Source organism: Platalea leucorodia (assembly GCF_965183815.1).
Source record: "Platalea leucorodia genome assembly, chromosome: 3".
Classification (NCBI taxonomy): domain Eukaryota; kingdom Metazoa; phylum Chordata; class Aves; order Pelecaniformes; family Threskiornithidae; genus Platalea; species Platalea leucorodia.
The window spans coordinates 117,355,794-117,376,004 of record NC_138825.1 but is presented as its reverse complement, the minus strand read 5'-3'; the positions used below and the strand labels follow the sequence as shown (position 1 = coordinate 117,376,004).

The following is a 20,211-nucleotide window of genomic DNA, read 5'->3' as shown; positions in this document are numbered from 1 at the left end:
TTGCTTTCCCCGTGTCAAATCTAGTGGTCTCGCTGCTGTGGTGTTCTAGCCAGTTCAGCTGGCTGATCTGGTGAAATTCTCATGCGTGAAAAAAGAAGGGAAAAACCCTTCTGAATCAAACCTTTTACCTGATGATTACCAAGTTCATTCCCAGGGGAGCAGTAAAAGCTGTTGGGGGAAGGATGGATGGACTGTCCTGTTGGTCAATAGCTGGCTAGGTGTGCTTGGCTCTGTCATGAACTCCATTTATTGGTTTAACGTTGCAGCATTCAGGACTGAGGATTGTCTTGTGGACATAGCATGAGGTAGTAGTAAAATACAGTAGAAATGAGATAACTACTCTTAGTAGGAGTTTTGACAGAGTTAAGGAAGGTTTTTGTGTAGGCGTCTAGATTTAAAATAAATTATTTTGCAAATTTCAGGGGGAGAGAGAAAGAGTGTAAACTTTGGGAAGAAAGAGTCGACTGAAAAAAATATAATTTTGGTTTTACTTTGTGTTAAAAAACCCGTTCCTAATGCTGTGTTGAAAGAGGGACTAATACATGCTGGTATGTTGCATCCAGTTTCTGTGCAAGGAGAAAAAGATCAGAATTTTCTATCGGTATGTCAAAGGGGAAAAGTTCATGGATATGCTTAAGCCATTCTACCTATTTAACAGCAGTGTGTGAGGAATTGTTATACCTAAAGACTGCATTGGTGTGTAGTATCCATTTGTGCATAATTCAGGGGCCCTGTGAGATGATATGATGTGTATCAGAAGTGTGGAACCATTGCCAGCTTCTCTTAGTTGGAAAGGTTTATTAGCATTCAACTCCTGAAAACTAAGATTGGATCTAGCAACTAATCCCAAAAGCAGGTAGGTGGTAAATGGAGAAAGAGAAAGAGGAGTCTTCAGAGTGATTGTGGGGGAGAAAAAAAAAAAAAAAAAAAAAAAAACCCAAGAAAAATCAACCAAAACAGGAAAAAAATGTAAATGTTGAGCAGTATGTTTCATAGGCCTCTTTTTTTATTTATGAATTATTCCAGATGACAGGGAAAGAAAAAAAAAAAATAGAGACATTCTTTTTTGCTTTTTTGAATGTTCTGGATTTGAGGTAAGAAAAGTATATATTAAAAATGTTTCTTTCTGGAGCATATGAATTAGGTGAATGTTGGCATTCAATTAGAGAAAATAAAACTTCCTGGTAATACAGATGATCCTAACCAAAGTTTCTCCTTCAGGCGGAGGACATGTCTTTGTATGTAGTAGATCTAGCTTGGTTGTCATTATTCTGGATGTTTTTGTAGTGATAAGGCTAGCACTGAAGAAGGCAGATCTTTGGAAGATATTAGTGCTGCCTGTGTTTTCTCCAGTCTGTAAACTGATCTGTGAAACATGTATTCATGATATGGGCAGGATTTTGCAGGCTGCTCTTTTTAATGGAAACAGAAATGGAGACTCTCTTTGCTACAGTAAAAGGACTGTATTATTGCTCTCGCTGCTGATAGCAACAGATAACACTAACTTAAATTTCATGTTTGTAAGAAGGGGGGCAGTGAGCAAAATCAATGTTCAATGTACTGAAGTTTATTTACAGTTTCAGAAAACTTCAGTTTAATCTTAGAGTTGACTCTGAACTGCTCAGGAAAAAAAGGAGTTAGCTGTACTATTACCCTGATTCTTGGATTGTCTTTTTCTTAGAGACTTGGAAGTGTGTGTGGCCGTGTTTTGGAACTCTGCTGAATTGTGAAAAATAAGCATTTAGTATCAGGTCTTGCAGCACCAAAAAAAACCCAAACAAAACCACTACCACCCCCAAAAAAAACCACAACCAAAAAACTGAAAACATCTTTCAAGCTTGTTTGTTTTTTATCTAACAGTGATTTGGGTGGTGTTTATGGTAAAAATAGTTTGGCAAGCATTAGCTACAAATTTTGTTTAGAGGTACTGTTAGAACAAAACTACCTTTTGAGACAGAAGTATCTAATTTACTGTTTGATTGTAATTGGAGCTAAAGTGCATGACTTTAGCACGGGGAGTGGCTGTTTCCAGAGACTGTAATATCCAAGTTTAGCAGTCTTCAAAATTTAAATTTCTGATTTTTTTCTTTCTAAATAATTCCTTTTCTACAGTTAATTTTTCTATGTGCATGCACAAAGATTTGATTATCGCTCAGAGCAAATAAAAAAAGAGCTTTTCACATAAATTATAAATAATCTTTAATTCATTTGAAAAAATGTCTTTAGCTTTTTTTAAGGATACATGAAAATCTGCTTTCAGTTTTTAAAAGAATAAAATCAACCTAATGGACTTAAATGTCAGCATCACTGGAAAAAGATCAAGGTGTTGATTTCCCCCCCCCCTGTAATTCACTGTGAAACTAAATTTGCTCTTCAGTAGCTCACTGAAATTGTTGGGAGTTGGTTTCAGAATCCGTCTTAACTAAAATATTGTTCTTTCTGAGGGAATATTTCTTTGAGCTGTGAAATTTCTTCCTCAAAAGTACAGAGACACTCAACCTCAGAAGTTAATGGCTTGTAATGATTATGGGGCAATAAGAATATTTTGAGAGTAGAATTTTGAGAATAGAGCATCTATTGCCAGGTAATTAACACCTTTCCAATGCTAAGAAAGAATTGGAACATTTGCTTGCGCCAGAATATTAAAAGCACAAGATAGTTTCTTTGCCTAGCCTTTGAGTATTTTTTGAAAAGAGATCTTAAGGTGTTATCAGCTGCATGGAATAACTTCATTTTGTTTTATTTGTTAATGGAAACAGATGGATTTACTAGGTGAAATTAGCTCCTCAGGAGAGACTGGTATTGGGAGGAAAACTTTAATTTTACTTTGAACTTGAATAACTTTACCGTTTTACCCTGCTGCATCTCACTGTTGAGAAAGAAGGGAAGGGGAGAAACAACTCTGAATTTCCCTTTTTAATTTGTTTTTCTAAGCTTGTCATGGCTTTGAAAATTCCTTGTGGAAGCCATTTTCTCAGGAAAGAATGCACCCAGTGCATTGTGTCTGTGTGCTGTGGAAAAGGAGATGGTTTGTTGCAGCAGCAACTCTTGCTTTAGTAATACACCTTTCATGTTTACAACAACAAAAAAAAAAAAGCACACAGAGAAGGAAGAGTGCTATTTCGTGGAAGAAGGCACAAGAAATTGTGATAATGCAGTCAGTTACTAGATTTTTAAAAGCAACACATTGCTGGTAGCTTTTGTCACCCATCTTGTGAGCTTTTCTTTGTTTGCTGCTAAGTGTAGTTGGTAACGTTGTGTACAATGGCTCATCTCCTTTCCAAAGGATATTGTATGTCCAAATCTTTAATTTCACTTTTTTTTGCATTTATTGCAAATGTAGTATTGGTCATTGTTTTCATAGTGAGTGATAACCATCAGGATATATGAAGTTTAAAATTTTTAAGTCTCTTGGAATTTCTTGCATGTTATTATATATTAGCATGGTTCATTAAATTGGTCACTATCTGTATCTGTTCACAAAATCTAAACTCATATTCAGCCTAGACTGAGTAGCAAATTTTGTGTGTGCTTTCAATTATCAAAAATCTTGTGGAGTATTACAAACGCAACTTTTGAAAATAAATTTGGCTAATGGTTCGCTTTTTTTTTTTTTCCTCCTCCTACAGGTTCGATCTGTGGATGAGATGAATCATGAGTTTCAAGCTCTTGCCCTAGAATCTCGGGGAATGGGAGAGGTAATTATTGAGGACTGAAAATCCAGTTGGTGGTTTAGAAATGTTAATACAATTTAAGAAGTCTGAAATAATACGACATGAAGCAAAGAGCTTCTCTTAAGACCAAATTGATTTTTCAGGCAACTGAAGATTTCTGTTCTAAGGTGAAGATAAACTAAGTACTTTGCAATAACACTGGGATGGTTATTGACTGGATCTACTGTGTTACTGTGTCAGTCTTCTTAGATGACTGATACTCTTGGGGAAGTAGCAGGGTAATTTGTTTGAAAGTTTGTGCAATTCTATGAAATGAGGCACGTTTTCAGTGTCACTGTACCTAAGCTAGTGAAAAAATTGCTTACTACCTCTGAGAAGCCATGGAGACTGGGATCTGAAAAAGGTTTGGCTCCAGAAAAAATGAAACAGGCATACACTGGCAGAAATGTGTGGTAACTTACTATTTTTTTTGCTGGCAATTACTCCTTAAAAGAAAATTTTATCCAGGGTGAAGAGTGCTATTGTATAATTTAGCTAGAGGGAAGGACTTTTTTTGATTGGTTTGGGGGTTTTGGTGTTTTTGGTTTTTGGTTTTTTTTTAAGTCTGTACTTTTTTGGGGGTGGGGTGGAATAAAGATCATGGAGGATGACTTAGCTCCTTCAAAAGCTGTTCCTTGAACTGTTTAGAAAGTAATCAACATGGATTAGGGTTACTTGCCCTGACAGGACATGGTAATGAAATAAAGTTCAAGCTGGACTAGGATTTCAAATACTGATCCTTTTGTCTTGCTGGATATTTACCTAATTCAGTTGATAATTGAACCAGTGACAATATTTCAGCTTAACTTTCTTAAAATGGTGATAGGACTGTGATCTCTACAGAAACCATAACTTATTGATGAAAAACAAATGCTGTGTTCTAGTTGCTGAACATTTCTGGGCTGACACAAGGCTATTCTTACTTGATTTTTTTGTTTTTACTTTAATGAAGCATTTAACCAATCAGTTGGCTTTTCAGCAATTTTTGCTTCATCCAGGGTTCCACGTTGACTTTCTTGAACCATCTCCCATTTGAAAAAACAGTAATAGATGAAGCCCTGTTCTTTAGAAGTCTAAGTAGCCACATTGGATATGCTTGCTTCCCCCTCGCCCTTAAAACTCATTTTGAAAAGTAAAAGTGTTAGTAAGGTATCCATGGTAGAGTTGATGGGTATAATTTGTATTGGTGTTTATTCTTTTGCCACCCACGAAGTACTCTGAAAGGTTGAAAGCAGTGTAGGTAAAGGATGACACAAACGCTTGGGAATTTCATTTCAACGGTGTCTTTCAGGTATCTTGAGGTAATACAGGATCACGTAGTTAGGTTGACTTACTCAGTAATTTTCTTAATGTGTTGCACAACAATAAAGTAGTTCTGGAATAGATTCCATGGCTGGTTTAGCCTTCTTTTTGATTATAACCTTCCAAAATATTAAAGGAAATGTCCTCATAAATACCCTTGTAAGCTAGAATTGGTAGTTGTATGTGCTGCCCTCTGTCTACTTTGAGAGGTGTGAAAGGGAGGTCATGTCAAGCGATCTGCTTCTAGCTATTGGGAGGTTGTTCTCTTCCTCATTTTCTCTGTCTGAATAGATTTTTCTCTGAACTGAAATTAATTTTTTGTTCATAATTCTAATCCTTCTTGATCTTTTTTTCCCCCGACTGGGAATCAGTGCTTGACATTAGGAGGCTGTTAAGTCTTACTTTTCACATCATTACTAAAATCAAGACTGTCTGTGAATCCTTAAGCAAGTATGTCTTCCATGTGCTAATGTAAAGCAATATAGTATGAAATCTGTTTTCATTGTACCATAACACATTTTGGAAATAATACGTGCTGGAAATCCTTCTGTCAAGCTATCCATCAGAGCTGTATTCAGATGGAGCCTGGTATCAGTCAGTATTGGGAATAGGACAGCATAACATGAGCCAGATGTATGGTTTCCTTGATCTCTTTCTGTCTTGCAATTCTTTGTTAATTTATTCTGTAAAGAAACAGACTACAAGTTTTATTAGCAAGAGATCTGCTGTATTGCAGGCATCTTTCTATAAATGTCTCCTAAAATTTTAGCTACTAGATTGGTTAAGCACAGATGATGCTTCTGGCTCCAGCTCCCAAAAGCTATCATGACCCTTAAGGTCATGATAATATTCTGAAGAAATACTGACACATGGTGCTATTCCTCTTCTCTAGGCATCTGTTGTTTGCTATTTCAGGGCCAGCATAGTGGGCTTCAGGACCTTTAGTGTGACTTAATACAGGCATACATAAAATTAATTGCCAAACAGAATATAAAACTAGATCTTTTTTTGATAACGTTTATTCTTATAGAAACTTACAGGGTGAGAATGCACACAAATTTCATGCTAGGGACAATGTATCCATTTCTGGTGTCAAAACTTCATTCAGGGAAATTGTAGAAGGCTTGGTAGGCATAACTTCTGATCTTAAAAAGAAAAATAAAAATCCTTAATTCAAGAGCCAGTAATCGAGACTGTGCAGTTACTTATCAGAGAGCTGGTTAAGAGGCAGCTTTAGCATAATTGGTTATTATCTATGCGTAGAAAAGGGCTTTGTTCATCTGGCAGAGACACAACAGGGATCAGTGCTGATACTAAAAAAGACACTTTTTAGTGTACTGTTGGAAGAGCTTAGTAAGAAATACAACAATCTTTTCTATTATTTTGAATCAGGATTGGATGTATCTTTGTAAAGTTTCTTTTTTATTGGATTAAATGCAGGAAATATTGAGCAAAACTCATGTTATCAAAGGGTAAAGCATGATGATTTTAGCTACTTGGATTAATTTGTGATGACTTCTTGATTAAGTCTTTTTCACTAGGACTAATCAAGTGGGTTTTTTTCTTGTCTGTTAAAGAGAAACACACTTGGTGTTGTTTTTCTGAAAAGTACTTTTTTTTTTTTTTTGAGTTCCACAATGAAATACTTGTCAGCTGCTAGGATTGCTCATTTATATGGCAATCCAAAAGCTAATACATCGCTTTAAAAAGAGCATAGTGTATGTCATATCCATCATCTGTCAAAAATAAGTAAATGATAAATCTAAATCACTGGCCCTCAGGGAGGTACAAAATTGTGAACTTTAAAAATTTCCATTTATTTAAATATTTGAGGGATGACTTTGCTGTCTAGAAATTTTAACAAAAAAAAATTTCTGTAAAACTGTTTGATCTTCAATAGGATACAGCTTAAATTTACCCTCTTGAGGTACAGATGATGCATTATGTTTTGTGTTAAAGATATTCTGTATTCTTTGTGTACCAGAGTACATGAAGACCGCAACCGGTTGAATATATCTGTTTGGAATTTGAGAGTACGCAGTAAAACAAACAAACAAACAAAAAACCAAACAAAAGCAAACCTACAAAAATCCCCAAACAACAACAAAAAAACCCACCACCACCACCAAATCCCCCCATACCAACCTGTACTTTTGCAGTGAGGATTACTGCTGGTTTTTACCAGTAGACAGGTTTTTTCCTCTGATAGGAATCCTGCGGATGAGTTTTGAAATCAAAACCAGTATTGCAGTGCATTCTGCTCTAGATTCACTTATTGTTCTTAACGTTGTGTTCTCTGAACACCTGTGTGATAGTGGAATTTACTAATTTCAGGGTCAGCATACTTTAAGGTGATGCTCATTTTATGACACCCAAGATATTACTTGATCTGTTTTATTCCAACAAGCTTGTGTTAGGTGGTGACACCTGAACTTTTGTATTCTCATAGTTCTTATCTCAGCTGGACACATATTTGAACTTGTCTTAGACTGCATTTAAAATCTAAAAATTTATTAAAATTTATTTTCTTTCTCAAAACGAAGATTTCATAGATACCATGAAATGCTTGCTTTCTGTTCTCCAACTATCCTACAAAATGAAAAATAATTCGTATTGCAAACCTTTCACAATATAAAGCTAAAAATAATGACTACATTGCATAGGCTGATCTGAAATGTGTAATCTTTTGCTTTTAGTTGAGCCACAGTTGCAAGATTCCATTAATCTCTTTCTCTGTCCTCTGATGGCTAACTGCATTTAAATTTGGGGTAAACCTAATATCCTGGTGCTCCCAAAGTATGTTTGGTTGACACCTGGTGATGATTCTCCCATGCATTGAGAAAGTGGGCTTCTCTGTCAGGGCAGGTCATAACAGTGTGACGCTCTGGCAAGCGTAATACTTTCCTAGAGTTTTGTTGAGCTTTGGCTGTTTATCATCCCCCACCCCGAGTCCTTCTGTGTTAATGAATTTATGTAAGGTACCCAGGGATTTCAGTAGGTTAGCTAGTCTAAATACTTTTGTTTCTGGTAAGAACTCCAGGCAGCAAACAAAACCAGCAATCCTTAAGTTACTCCAGAGGAGCTCTTGTCACCTCTGTTTCGGTGTTAATATTGTGGCCTGTTAATAGCAATCTTATCCTCTTCTTAAAGCCTTTTTCACGAGCTCTTTCAATGCTACATGAAGAAATACCTAAAAAAATACTTTTTTGTTAGTAATTTCATCAAGGCCCATACTGAGCAACTGTGAAGTTCAGAAGTTTTAGTCACTTAAGTAACAGGAGATTCAAAACTCCAGAATGTACTTGTTTATTGCAAACAAAGCTTTATCAGAATACATTTGGTTTTTTTTCTAAAATCACAAAATTTAAAATTTTAAACTGCACATTACATTTTGCAAAATTTCATGGATTACAATTCTGTCTTCAGAGCTCTTCCCTATTTTTATTGCAAGTTGCTTTCATTGTAGTTTCAGTTGACGGACCTTGTGAAGTACATAATATACATATTCAAGAGAAAATGTGGTGTGCGGAGTTTGGCAGTTGTACTGCTACTGATGGGAAAAGTTAGAGGAATAAAGTAAAAGTAGTAAAATTGAAGTAAAAAGAATGCGGACATTTGAGGTATTTTTGTTTCTGCGGTGCTTCTGTTATGTCACACTAAGTCTCCTGTCCTCGAAGACAGTACAAGAAGTGATACTGATCTAACTCAAAACTTTCTGCTTTAGAAGTAGTAATGGAAAAAAAATCATACGGCTAAATGAAATCATTGGCGTGTGGAACTTCAAATTTGAATGTCACAGATTTGTAACCAGCAGATCCCTATGGTCGAAAGGAGCTGACTTGTCACCATGTGTGTTAGTCGCTTTCTGAAATTTGGAACATGATGCGTTTCTGAGTGAACAGAACTTTACAATGAACTGCTGCTGTTTCTGGTTATCATGATAGTATTAAAGGCCAACTTTTGAGCCAACATGGAAAGAAGGCAGCGTTAGTTAAAGTTTCTGAGAGGACTGACTCGGTTTAACACAGGGATTAATTTGACTAGCTTTCTTCACAGCTGCTTCTGTATTCTGTATCTCTCCCTCATAACTTCAGAATCTCACTCTTGTTGGGGTCACTTGAGCAATTTCGTTACACAGCATCACCTTCAGTAACCGAACAGAAACGTTTAAGTGTTTTATAATTATTCCTTGGAAATGTGTGCTTTGTAAAGATGACTTTAGTATCTGAAGTGAATTACTTGCACATCCTCTTAATAGGTTTGCTATTTTTTTGCCCATTTATAAGCATACTTTAAATAAAACCATTTTCTCTTTTGGAACAGCTTTTACCTGCCAAAAAGTTTTGGGAACCTGATGATTCAGCAAAAGATGGACAAAAAGGGATATTCCTTGGTGATGAGTGGAGAGAGACTGCATGGGGAACTCCTCGTAAGTGATTGATGTCTATGTATTGAAAAATCAGTCGTGTTTACTAAATGTTATTTCGAAGTAAATTAATATTATAAATTTTAATTGTGTATTAGATTTGATTTTAATTGTGAAAATGCATACTGCACTGGTGGTTGTGTGCCAATAACACTTTTTGAAACTGGGATTTGGAATTTTTTATTTAAAAAATTTTTTGTTTAAGTTAATTTTGGTTTTGTTTAATATTGCCTCTGTAATGAAATGAAAAACATTACAAGTTGTATTTAAAAAATATAATAGGTTTTTTTATTTATTTGTTTTTAACAGACCATTCTATGTCCCAGCCTATTATGGTACAGAGAAAGCCTGGACAGGGTTTTCATGGAAACAGTGAAGTAAATGCTGTATTGTCTCCACGATCAGAAAGTGGTGGCCTTGGAGTGAGCATGGTAGAATATGTGTTAAGTTCCTCTCCAGCTGATAAATTGGATTCCCGGTTTAGGAAAGGAGCTTTTGTAAGTAATGCAGTGTGTAAGCTTGCCTCATTCCCTACTATGGTCTTACTGTCTTGTATAGTTATATTTTCTACTCTATTTGTCCGTTTTCCTTTTTTAACCCTTCTCTTTAGAAGGAAGTGTGTAGTAGCTATCTATCTGTCTTCCTTGGTTGGAGGGGGCAGAAGAGGGAAGTGGTTTGGGAATCTTGACTAAATAGCTGTCTTAAAGTACTTTCCTAACACCTTTAAATAAAGGTAGGAAAAAGATTGCAAATAGCTTAATTTAAAATGTGTGATGGGATTTATTCTAGATCTTCCTACTCTGTTTCCATATGGGTTTGTTTTGTACTAAATGTTTTAACTGTATAAAATAAACTTTATTTAATTCAAAGTGTTACTGCTTTAACAGCACCGCTATAGTTAAGGTTGAGTTAGCTCTTCCATTATAAATCTTGGCATTCCTTTTCACATTTTGGCAGTTATTAATTGCATGTGGTTGAAACTTGATGACCAAGTTACCCACCAAATGCAATTTCATTGAAAACAAACTGTTTGTATTGTTTACGTGCACTGTAGTGTAGAATTAGGTCACCTTGTGGTGCTCCTATTGTGTTCTGTTCAATATTCAGAATCAAACAGATTCTTTTTCCTCAGGGCACTAGAGATGCTGAAACAGATGGACCTGAGAAAGGAGATCAGAAAGGCAAGGCTTCTCCATTTGAGGAGGACAAAAACAGAGATCTTAAACAAGGAGATGATGAGGATGTTACTAAAATAAATGGCAGAGGTTTGCCAAATGGAATGGATGCCGATTGCAAAGATTTTAAGTAAGCTTTTAACTGTTTCTCAAGAAGACGAGCATGTCTCTTAAGGGCATTATTACAGTTCTGGTTTGTGTGTCAGCTTTAAACATTACCCAGCTGCAGACTGATTCTTCCTACCTCACGTCCTCCCTTTCCCACTGTGCCACATGTTTCTTAGGATGTCATTAATGTGTGTGTCACTTCTCATGAGACAAATTCATCTTAATATAGTAATTATTGAAAGTAAATGGGTACCTTCAAAATGTGGTGAATTAAAGAGGGATGAAAACTTAACCCTTTTAATTTCAAACTAAATTCCTTTCTCTCTCTGCTTCTTTTTAATACTCTGACTTTTGCATCTGATTGTTGTTGTAGAGAGTAAGCCCTACAGACTTTTAATTTTCCTTCTAATTTTGCTAGTGGATACCACAGCCTAACACAATTATTTCCCCACAAAAGTCTTTCTAGAAACCCTTTACTTGACTAAGGAAAAACAATGTATTTCCCTATTCACATAGTTAAATGTCACCTATTACAGTATAGAATGGTGTTGTGGTTTGGTTGTTTTCTCAGGAGAAAAAAAAATTGGACCAAGCTCAAGCTTTTGAACAGTGAACTCCTATATGACAGCACAGCCAGCTTGTTTTTTCCTAATACTAAACTGCATTTTAAATTGAGTATTTTTAAAGGAATAATCTTTGCTTTTAAATGACTGTGGTGCATTTGTAACTGTCATACAGAAGAATTAACAAGATCAGAAAACTAGAGTGCTGCTCATAAATTTGTATTAATGTGGCGAATGTGACCGAATAGCTGTGGTTTCATTAGTTCATAATTGAGCAAGTATATTAAAATGCATGTTTGAATCCCATACGTAAGTATTTCATACCCTTTAAAAAAATGTATTTACCTGAGGCTAAGGAGGGATTCAAGTCTATCTTTCAAGATGTATTATTGAAAAGAATATGATACTAAGCACATTAGAGAGCTCAGATTAGCTCCTTTCGGATGCATGCTGCAATATGCACAATAAACAAAGTTACCTTCAATATTATATGTAGACAATGCAGAATAAATTTTGTCCTGCTTTTCTTTACCAATATCTATTTCAATTTTGAAATAGTTGCTTGCAAAGTACCTTTTGTATTATTTAAAGAGAGAAATTATTAAAAAATACACAAGTGCAAAAAAGCATCCAAAGCCAGTAAACCTCTCAAAAAAATAAGGCCATCTAATTTAAATGGGCTGTATAAAGTGGTGGTATAAAGCCCTCCAAACAGAGGTTTATAATTGAAGTATTGACACAACTTTAACTATAGCAACAGAACAGCACCAATATAAGGAGCAACCTTATTAGGTAAACATAAGTATTAACAAAGAATCTTTGTCCTGTCCTCCTCCTTGTATTTTTATTGTACTTACAGCTTTTTTAAACTAAAATATGTACTGAAATAACTGCCTCTTTGCCTTTTGTTCTTCACTTTGTTGATACTGTATGTCACTTGAGAAGAATAAGGTATATTAAATGTCTTCAATCTCAAGTTTTGTATGTTGAGCCATGAGGACATGGTTGCTAGCTAGGATACTTAGATGGTAGCCAATATGTTATAGATGGTCATCATGAGGATGGTTGTTAATTCAAAAAACCCTAGTGTAACTGCTTTATCTTTGAAGTATTTTGTCCATAGTAGTAGATCATACAGTATTGTTGAATAAACTTGCTGAAAGACTGCTTTCTAGCTATACAGTCTTTATAGAGTTGCTATCAGCAAATACATAAGTACTAGCAGTTTTCTTTGCATTAATCTTGTGCTTCAGTGAGGAACAGATGCTTCAACTTTGGAGCCCTGAAGAGTGAGGAGAACAGGTAGTACTAAGACTGTCTCTATCCTAGAATTAGCAGTATACCATACTGGTCTGGCAGAGTACTGCTGGAATAAATGTCGTTTCATCCTGCAAGATGGCATTTTGTACTTGAGCCCAATTTCCACAAATAAAGCAAACTTAACTGGAAGTTGTGTTTCCTGAGAAACAACATATAGTTACTGAGTTCTGCCAACACAGTCCTGTTAAGGGATCATAGGTTCTCTCACACAACTCCTTCCTAGTAGTTGACTTATTTTTACTGGCAAAAATTTGTAGTCTAAACAATGTGGCCTGACACAGAAGGTGGGGTACCACTCCAAATTAAGGTACCCTAAATCTAACCAAATACAGGGTTGGGATTCTGTTTAGGATGTGAATCTGTTGACATCTCACTTCAGCTGTTTGCCTGTAGGTGTTTATAGGTGCACAGAGATCCCCCTGTAGTCAGTGGGGATGTAGTCAACACATCCCGGGAGAGATGAGAGAACAATTCAGCTTTTACTCTAAAGTAAACACCTAGCGACTGGTGAGTTGAGTTGCTGTCTAGGCTCTGTCAATGGTATTGACTAGATTTTCATCCCCTCTGATGGGAATTTAAACACTAGTGCACCTAGAGGTGCGTAAGTGTAGGTATCTACATCTCGCTTGTCACTAGCCCTTCATATTTGGAAACTAAACTTTCAGGGGTTTGGCATAGTAAACGATTTCCAGCTCTGTATCTCTGTCTTAGTGTCAACAGAAATCAAACACCTGCGTTTTGCTCCACCCTGAAGATTTCTTTTGGAACAACAGGCTATATTTATTCTTAGGTAAACTGAGATGGAATCAATGGGATTATATTAGGAATGCTTTTTTTACCACTGACCAATCATCTGGTGTAGTGTAGTCTGTTAAATGACTTGTGTAGGAAATGAAATGTTTTAGTCAAATCCTAAATGAGGTAGTTATTAGTCCATTTTACTTAAGGTAAAAAATGTATTTGCTTTTGAGATGTGAAAGATACTTGCTATAATGTGTGTTTGTCTTTTCTAGTTGAAGTTTTATTGTCTCTCTCTCTCTCTCTCTCCCCCCTTTGGCATGAGATGCACTTAGCCATTTCCTTTTTTTTTTTTTTAAATTTCTCTTCAATACGTTTTCTAATAATTCCTGTCGCATCCAAAATGCAATAAAGAGTCATTGCAAAAGTTGCAGGTGACCACAGTTCACTCCATTTCACTCAAAACAGCCTCAAAGATTAGTTTGTTTTTCTCACAGTGATTTGAAGAGCTGTATAGTCTTAAACTTAAAAAAAAAAAAAAAAAAAAAAGCTTTGAAATGAAATGTGTCCTTTATCTTGAGCCATCAATGCATGCTGATTAAAATCAGTCTGTCGCTTCCCTTTGTAAAGTCTCGGAGTTCAGAGATCCTTTTAAAATAGAAATGCTGTTGTCTGTCCGTGGACAGCTGTATTTAAGACTGAAGAGTCTATCTTGAATTTCTTCTAAACAGTCGTACCCCTGGAAGTCGACAAGCCTCCCCAACAGAAGTAGCTGAACGCTTGGGCCCCAATCCCAGCACCACAGAAGGATTAGGTCCACTTCCCAATCCTACAGCCCATAAGCCTCTGGTAGAAGAATTTTCAAATCCAGAAAATCAGAATCTAGATGCCATGGAACAAGTTGGTCTTGATTCTCTACAGTTTGACTATCCTGGCAATCAGGTACAAATGGACTCTTCCGGAGCTACTGTAGGACTTTTTGACTACAATTCTCAGCAGCAGGTTAGTACTGGACTTGAAAACATGCCAAATTGGTCCTTCAAGTTGTGTATTATCCTCTTTGATAATCAGCCATTTAAACATATAATGCATTTAATTTTGTTTTGTCTGTGACTTAGTCACAGGCAAACAAATGTATATTTAATCTAGAAGAATATTTGTGCATAATTTTCTAGTTTAGTAACTTATTAGGATAGAAGCTTGGTTCAAAATCTTTTTTTGTAAGTAAATCCCAGTATATTATAGCCCTGACTTCTGAAAACTGAAACGTATCTTTATTTCTTTTCCGCTAGCTTTTCCAGAGGACTAATGCTCTGACTGTCCAACAGTTAACAGCAGCCCAGCAGCAGCAATACGCACTGGCTGCAGCTCAGCAGCCACACATAGGTGAGGTTTTTGTAAAGTACAGCTAGCATCCCTGGCAAAAGTGGGGGTGTGGCTTTGGTATAATCCTTTCAGTTTTACCCACAGTATTCTAGTTCAAATAGATACCGATCAATTGGCCTATTTTAGTGGTTCTCCTGCAAACTGCTTAGAATGACTGCGTAAGACTGTCCTGTCCTTAGAGAAAGTTTTCTGTTGTGTAAATTTTTGCCTACTTTGAACTGTTGTGTACAAAGAAGTAAAAATTATTTTTGCTGTGTAGCCCAATAGTTGAATTTTGATTGGAGAAAAAGTAAAAAAGCTTTTCAGCTATAAGTAGTGACAGAAACACTAGTTTTATTTACTGAAATAACAAAAATACGCAATTCTATTGCAGTTAGGTATTTTTGATAATCCAGTTAAAAACCATTGTATAGTAGGATTTTGAAATCAAACTTCTGTGTTAATTCATTCTTCATTGTTAATGGCACCTTTTAGATAGCTCTTTATTCTTGCCGGTACCTTTGTGATGGAGTTATTCTTTAGCAAGCGTTTTTTTTCTGTCCCTCTAAAGTAATTCAGTGAATTAATTAAATGCATAAAGTTCTTAGTGTGCGGGCAGCTCGACAAGGAGGCTGTATTTCAGTGACAACAGTTTTATCTGCTGCTGTGGGGAAGCTGTGTGTTTGGGGTGAGGGAGGTTGGAACACACATGGAAGCAATTCCTTATTTAAGGGAATTCCTCAAATTTTGACACTGTAGGGCAGGTTTAAAGATTCCTGCCCTTCCCACTCTCCACTGCTAGCTGTTGAGGTGTGTGCACCTCTCTCCTTCCTCTGCAAGGGGAACAAGAGTTCTCAGGATCAGAAGGGCAGACAGAAATAGGAAGCAGCATCTCCAAAGGGATGTGTCCATGTTCCCCTGCGATACGGGGACAGTGAAGTTTTTCCACCGGCTTGTGTAGCTGGATTGTGAGGTCTGTTCAGACAGGGATCAGCAGCCTATAGCTGGGCTTTAAAAGTGGCAGCTCTTTAGTGTTATGTAGCTGACCGATATGGTCTTAGATCTGGGAGCGTGGCAGATTGAGATGCTGTGCGAGTCCACAAGTCGTGCCTTCTGCCCGTCTGTGACCTCTAAACTGCAGAGAAGCCCCTGCTTTGTATAAAGTGGGCAGTCAGCTGTAGACTGCTGTAGACTGAGCAGTCAGCTGTGTCTTGCCCCTTTGAAATGCAGCATCGTCTGATATGCATGTTAATTGAAACTTAGCAAGAAGCCTCCTATTTGGAAGGAGAGACATAGTTTGATGTGCCGTGCTTGCTGGACTAGTTGCTGCCTCAGAGTTGGAGAAAGTACATGAACCTGACTGGCAGGGGAAACTCTGGGTAGCGATGCTTTGTTTGATGACTCTGAGTTTCTTCAGTTGTCTTCTTGCATTACAATCCTTTATCAAATTTGGATTCTTCAAAGTAAGATTAGCATCTCATAACTGGCTGTTTAAAAGCCAGATATCTGTTTTAAATGATCTGGTTTTATTTTTTCCTATTGTCAGTGAAAAGAGATTTGTATTTCTAGCAGGTGATTCATTCTATCTGGCTGGTTCACTTAGGAGACTAGATGGTTTGTCTGATACAGATTTAGTTGTAAGATTAATGTAACTTTTAGATAGTTGAAGTTGGGCAAGGTAAATTCCATTTTGAATAATCCCTTCTATATAAGGGTAGGTAGATATATATGACATAAATTTCCTTGGAGTCTGTAGATCCAGCAAAACAAAGCTGTTAGGCCTTGAGATTAGTAAGAACGAACTCGTGAGAAGGGATAAAGTGTTGATTTCTGTAATGGTGTACCTGCTCTTAGAAACTTCCAAAGTACAAGCAGTTCTGATTTTAGCAGATATGCTTTGTGATTTGATTGGTTTGAATATGATGATGCTTGCTAAGTATGTTAGCTATAATTAAACTCTGTTTATTACTGTAGCAGGCGTATTCTCAGCAGGCTTGGCTCCAGCTGCTTTTGTGCCAAACCCATACATTATCAGTGCTGCTCCTCCAGGTACTGACCCATACACTGCAGCTGGATTAGCTGCAGCAGCTACCCTAGCAGGTAACTGAACACTTTCTAGTGTCTGTCTTGATAATTTTACTGAATGAAATCAGAAAAAAAGCTGAAATCCATCCTGTTTATTCTCTGTAAATACATTTCGAGGAAGGAGAGACTTGTAGGAAAATTAATATTGCAGGTTTGAAAATTTTCACTAAAGTGTAAAGGGATTCAATTTCTGTTATATATAGATTCTGAGTATTTCTTCCCACTGAACTTTTATTTTCAAACAGTTAGGTTTCTTCTGTTCTAAAAATGTTCATCCTTAATAAAGTTTCATCTGACATTAGTAGTATGTATTATTTTCAAAAGACAAGACAGCTAGTCTTTCCTTGTATGTTTTTACTTGGTGCGTTAATTTTCTAATTCCAGGTTTTCCCATTCCCAGTGGGCATGAGAATAAAGATGGTCTCCAGTGTGCTGAAAGGCCCAGACAACAGATAAACCCCCAAGCTCAGGAAAATCTCTTAAAAAGTTAATAGATACTGCTGTGAAACAACACTACTGAGTATTCAAGTCCCAGCTAGTGCCGAGACCTGAGCATAACATTTTGAAAAAAACCCTGTATCTCCAGTTGGTGGTTTCACAGGGAAGGCAGTAGACAGAACTAGAATATATGTATGCATAATGCATTATGTGTACAATACAATGATATAGAGACCTCATTCTTCTATAGATTCTTTATCAATAGAGTGGTGGAGGTAAGTGTGCCTACTCGGAAGAGTGTGATGTAGTAGGCAGAGGAGGCAGAGGCAATAGTTGTGTTTATAAGCAAAGGAAGGAAGGAGGAATAATAGATGATCACAGTCTCAGTATATCACTATCAGGAGGATGAATTTGGTTCATTCTGTGATGTTCTGAAATGATCTTTTTTCCAACCATGGAAACTGATTTTGAGTGTTCTTTGGTATACAAGCTTTGATTACTTCAAGTTTTTTTTTCTTTGTCACTTGAGTCTCACAAGGGTATTTATTTTTTTCATAGAGACGGTATGGTTTGATGTGAATCTTTTAAATTAACCCATTTATGTTCATGCATCATTTTGGCTAATATGGGAATTTAGTCTCCTGAAAACTGATTTCTGTTTTGACATTTAGAAGACAGATCAATGAGGGATGCTACAAACAATATAAACAATTAATTTTAACTAGCTGCAATAGATGGAATAATAATGTTTTCTGTTTCTAGGTCCTGCTGTGGTTCCGCCTCAGTATTATGGTGTTCCATGGGGGGTGTATCCAGCCAATTTATTTCAGCAGCAAGCTGCAGCAGCAAATACCACAGCAAATCAGCAAGCAGCTTCACAGGCACAACAGGGACAGCAACCGGTATGTTGTTCATAAAAAAAGAGATGAGCTTTTAATGCCTTACCGTAACATTTACGGCTTCTAGAAAATTTTACATAATTCAGATGTTGTGTTGTATCAAATACTAAATGAATATTAAAAATTCTCAATTTCTTTACTGATTATCATTGTCTTTAAAAGTTCATTTACTGCATACTAAATATTTGGCTTACTTTGCAGTCCCAATTTTCAAAGTAAAAAACATTAAAAATAGTTCCTTTAATCCAGTTTACTGTTCTGTTGTGTTCATGTCTAGATAATGCTGCCTGTACAGTTATTAAAAAATTAATGTAAAATTAAAAACTAATCTAGAAAGCTTACATAAGGGGAGGAAAAGCGATGTTTTAGTAATTTCAGGAGGATATTTTTTTTTTTAAGCTTGGGAAAAAATTGATCTGCAGTTTTATTAATTAGCTGGAAAATGGAATGTTACACATTTTTCTTTGTCTTTTTAAAAAGTAGGGAAATAAAGGTTTTATCAGTAGTTTTGTTGCTTCATGGGGAAGGATTGCCCTGCGTATTTTTCTGTGACAGAATAATTGTATTACAACATCGCCATGTGCCATATGTTATTTTTGCCTTAGTAAATCAAGAGTAAGCAATTGTTACAAGAACTTGTTGAAATTTCCATGTCTTTAAGTAACTTTTTAAAAAATGCTAATTTTCTATTGTTACTCTGGATGCGTTTTTAAAACCATTATATGGTCTTTCAGGATAAACAAATGGCCTTTTCCCACAAAGGAAAAACACAGATCTTATAATGATCTTATGCTTGAACAAATGTAAATTTTTTTTTTTTTTTGCTAGCAATATGGTTAATTTCAATGCCATTTTTATAAATCTAATGATAAGTGACTTTGAGTTACCATGAAGTTTCGGAGTAGCTTCATCACTGTTTTAATATTCAAATGGATCTTTCCTCATACTGATCATTGTTATTAGTGAACCGCATTGATAACTGAGTGTATCATCTCTCCAGTGTTTTTTTGCTTTTTCTATAAAATTAATATCCAATTTATGCAAATCACATGTAAGATATTTTGTGGGGTTATATTGTAAATAGTATTTCCTTCTTATTTGGGACCTGGAAAAGATTATTTTAACTAAGAGGAGTAGAGCAGTTGCAAAAATTGAGATACGCTGTCAGAGCATAATAAAATAAGCCTGTGTTGCACAGTGATGGAGTGTTATGTGAATTCTTAAAACTTAGTGGGTGCATTTTTTACAGCACTGTTGGCAGTGTGTTGTTAATTATTTAGACAAGTTACTACAAGCTCTGAAGTATTCAGACTTACATCATTCAATTGCCTGAAAATAATGAACAAATGCATTTATCAGGGACAGGCAGGTGTTCAGTTAATAGATAAGGCAGATCATAAATATATCATTCTCACAGATTTTCTGCTTCGCTTTATAGTCGTTACCATTGATGGAACATACATGAGTCCTGCTGTCCAGAGCAGGGCAGATATTCATTGTCACATTTGTCAGCAAAATAGTTTATGCCTTTTATTCTTTGTATGTATATATCCTTGAAACCAATAAGGTGGAGTATTCCCAAAATGAAATTCAGATCTGAGTGGCATCAAATATGTAAAGCAACTGGTCTAGAACTTTTTTAGACCTTTTTAGCATATATTGGGCTTTCTTTCTTACCTTTTAAGGAAAGGATGTCAAATTGGTCTTTTCCAGGTTCTGCGTGCTGGAGCAACTCAGCGCCCACTTACTCCCAATCAGGGTCAGCAAGGGCAGCAGGCAGAGTCGCTTGCAGCAGCTGCAGCAGCAAATCCAGCTTTGGCTTTTGGTCAGGGTCTTGCTACAGGCATGCCAGGTATGTATGTTATCATAGAATCATAGAACGCTTTGGGATGGAAGGGGCCTTTAAAGGTCATCTAGGCCATCCCCCTGCAATTGCCAGGGACATCTACAACTAGATCAGGTTCCTATGAGTGGATTAAGAGAATCACTGAAAGTTAAAATATTGGTGTTATTAGATACCAGTTTAACTATTAAAGTCCTGCTGTGTTTATGATAAGCTGCTTAGAATTGAGTTTTATA

At 36.3% G+C, this 20,211-nt stretch overlaps 1 protein-coding gene across 11 annotated transcripts in view; it reads left to right on the top strand.

Moving 5' to 3' along the window:
* The window catches only part of PUM2 (pumilio RNA binding family member 2), a 71,353-nt gene that overhangs the window by 19,471 nt on the left and 31,671 nt on the right, over positions 1-20,211 (top strand). For 6 of the 11 annotated variants that reach the window (XM_082306779.1, XM_082306771.1, XM_082306775.1 and 3 more), the window contains exons 2-10: positions 3,630-3,698; positions 9,339-9,444; positions 9,751-9,938; positions 10,574-10,746; positions 14,077-14,347; positions 14,638-14,731; positions 16,685-16,810; positions 17,996-18,135; positions 19,846-19,984. In XM_082306779.1, coding sequence (XP_082162905.1) covers positions 3,648-3,698; positions 9,339-9,444; positions 9,751-9,938; positions 10,574-10,746; positions 14,077-14,347; positions 14,638-14,731; positions 16,685-16,810; positions 17,996-18,135; positions 19,846-19,984 — 1,288 coding nt within the window. In that variant the 5' untranslated portion in view covers positions 3,630-3,647. Of the gene's footprint in view, positions 1-3,629; positions 3,699-3,742; positions 3,842-9,338; positions 9,445-9,750; positions 9,939-10,573; positions 10,747-14,076; positions 14,348-14,637; positions 14,732-16,684; positions 16,811-17,995; positions 18,136-19,845; positions 19,985-20,211 lie in introns of those variants that run through there. The other 5 variants (XM_082306774.1, XM_082306776.1, XM_082306778.1 and 2 more) reach the window with 4 other exon arrangements.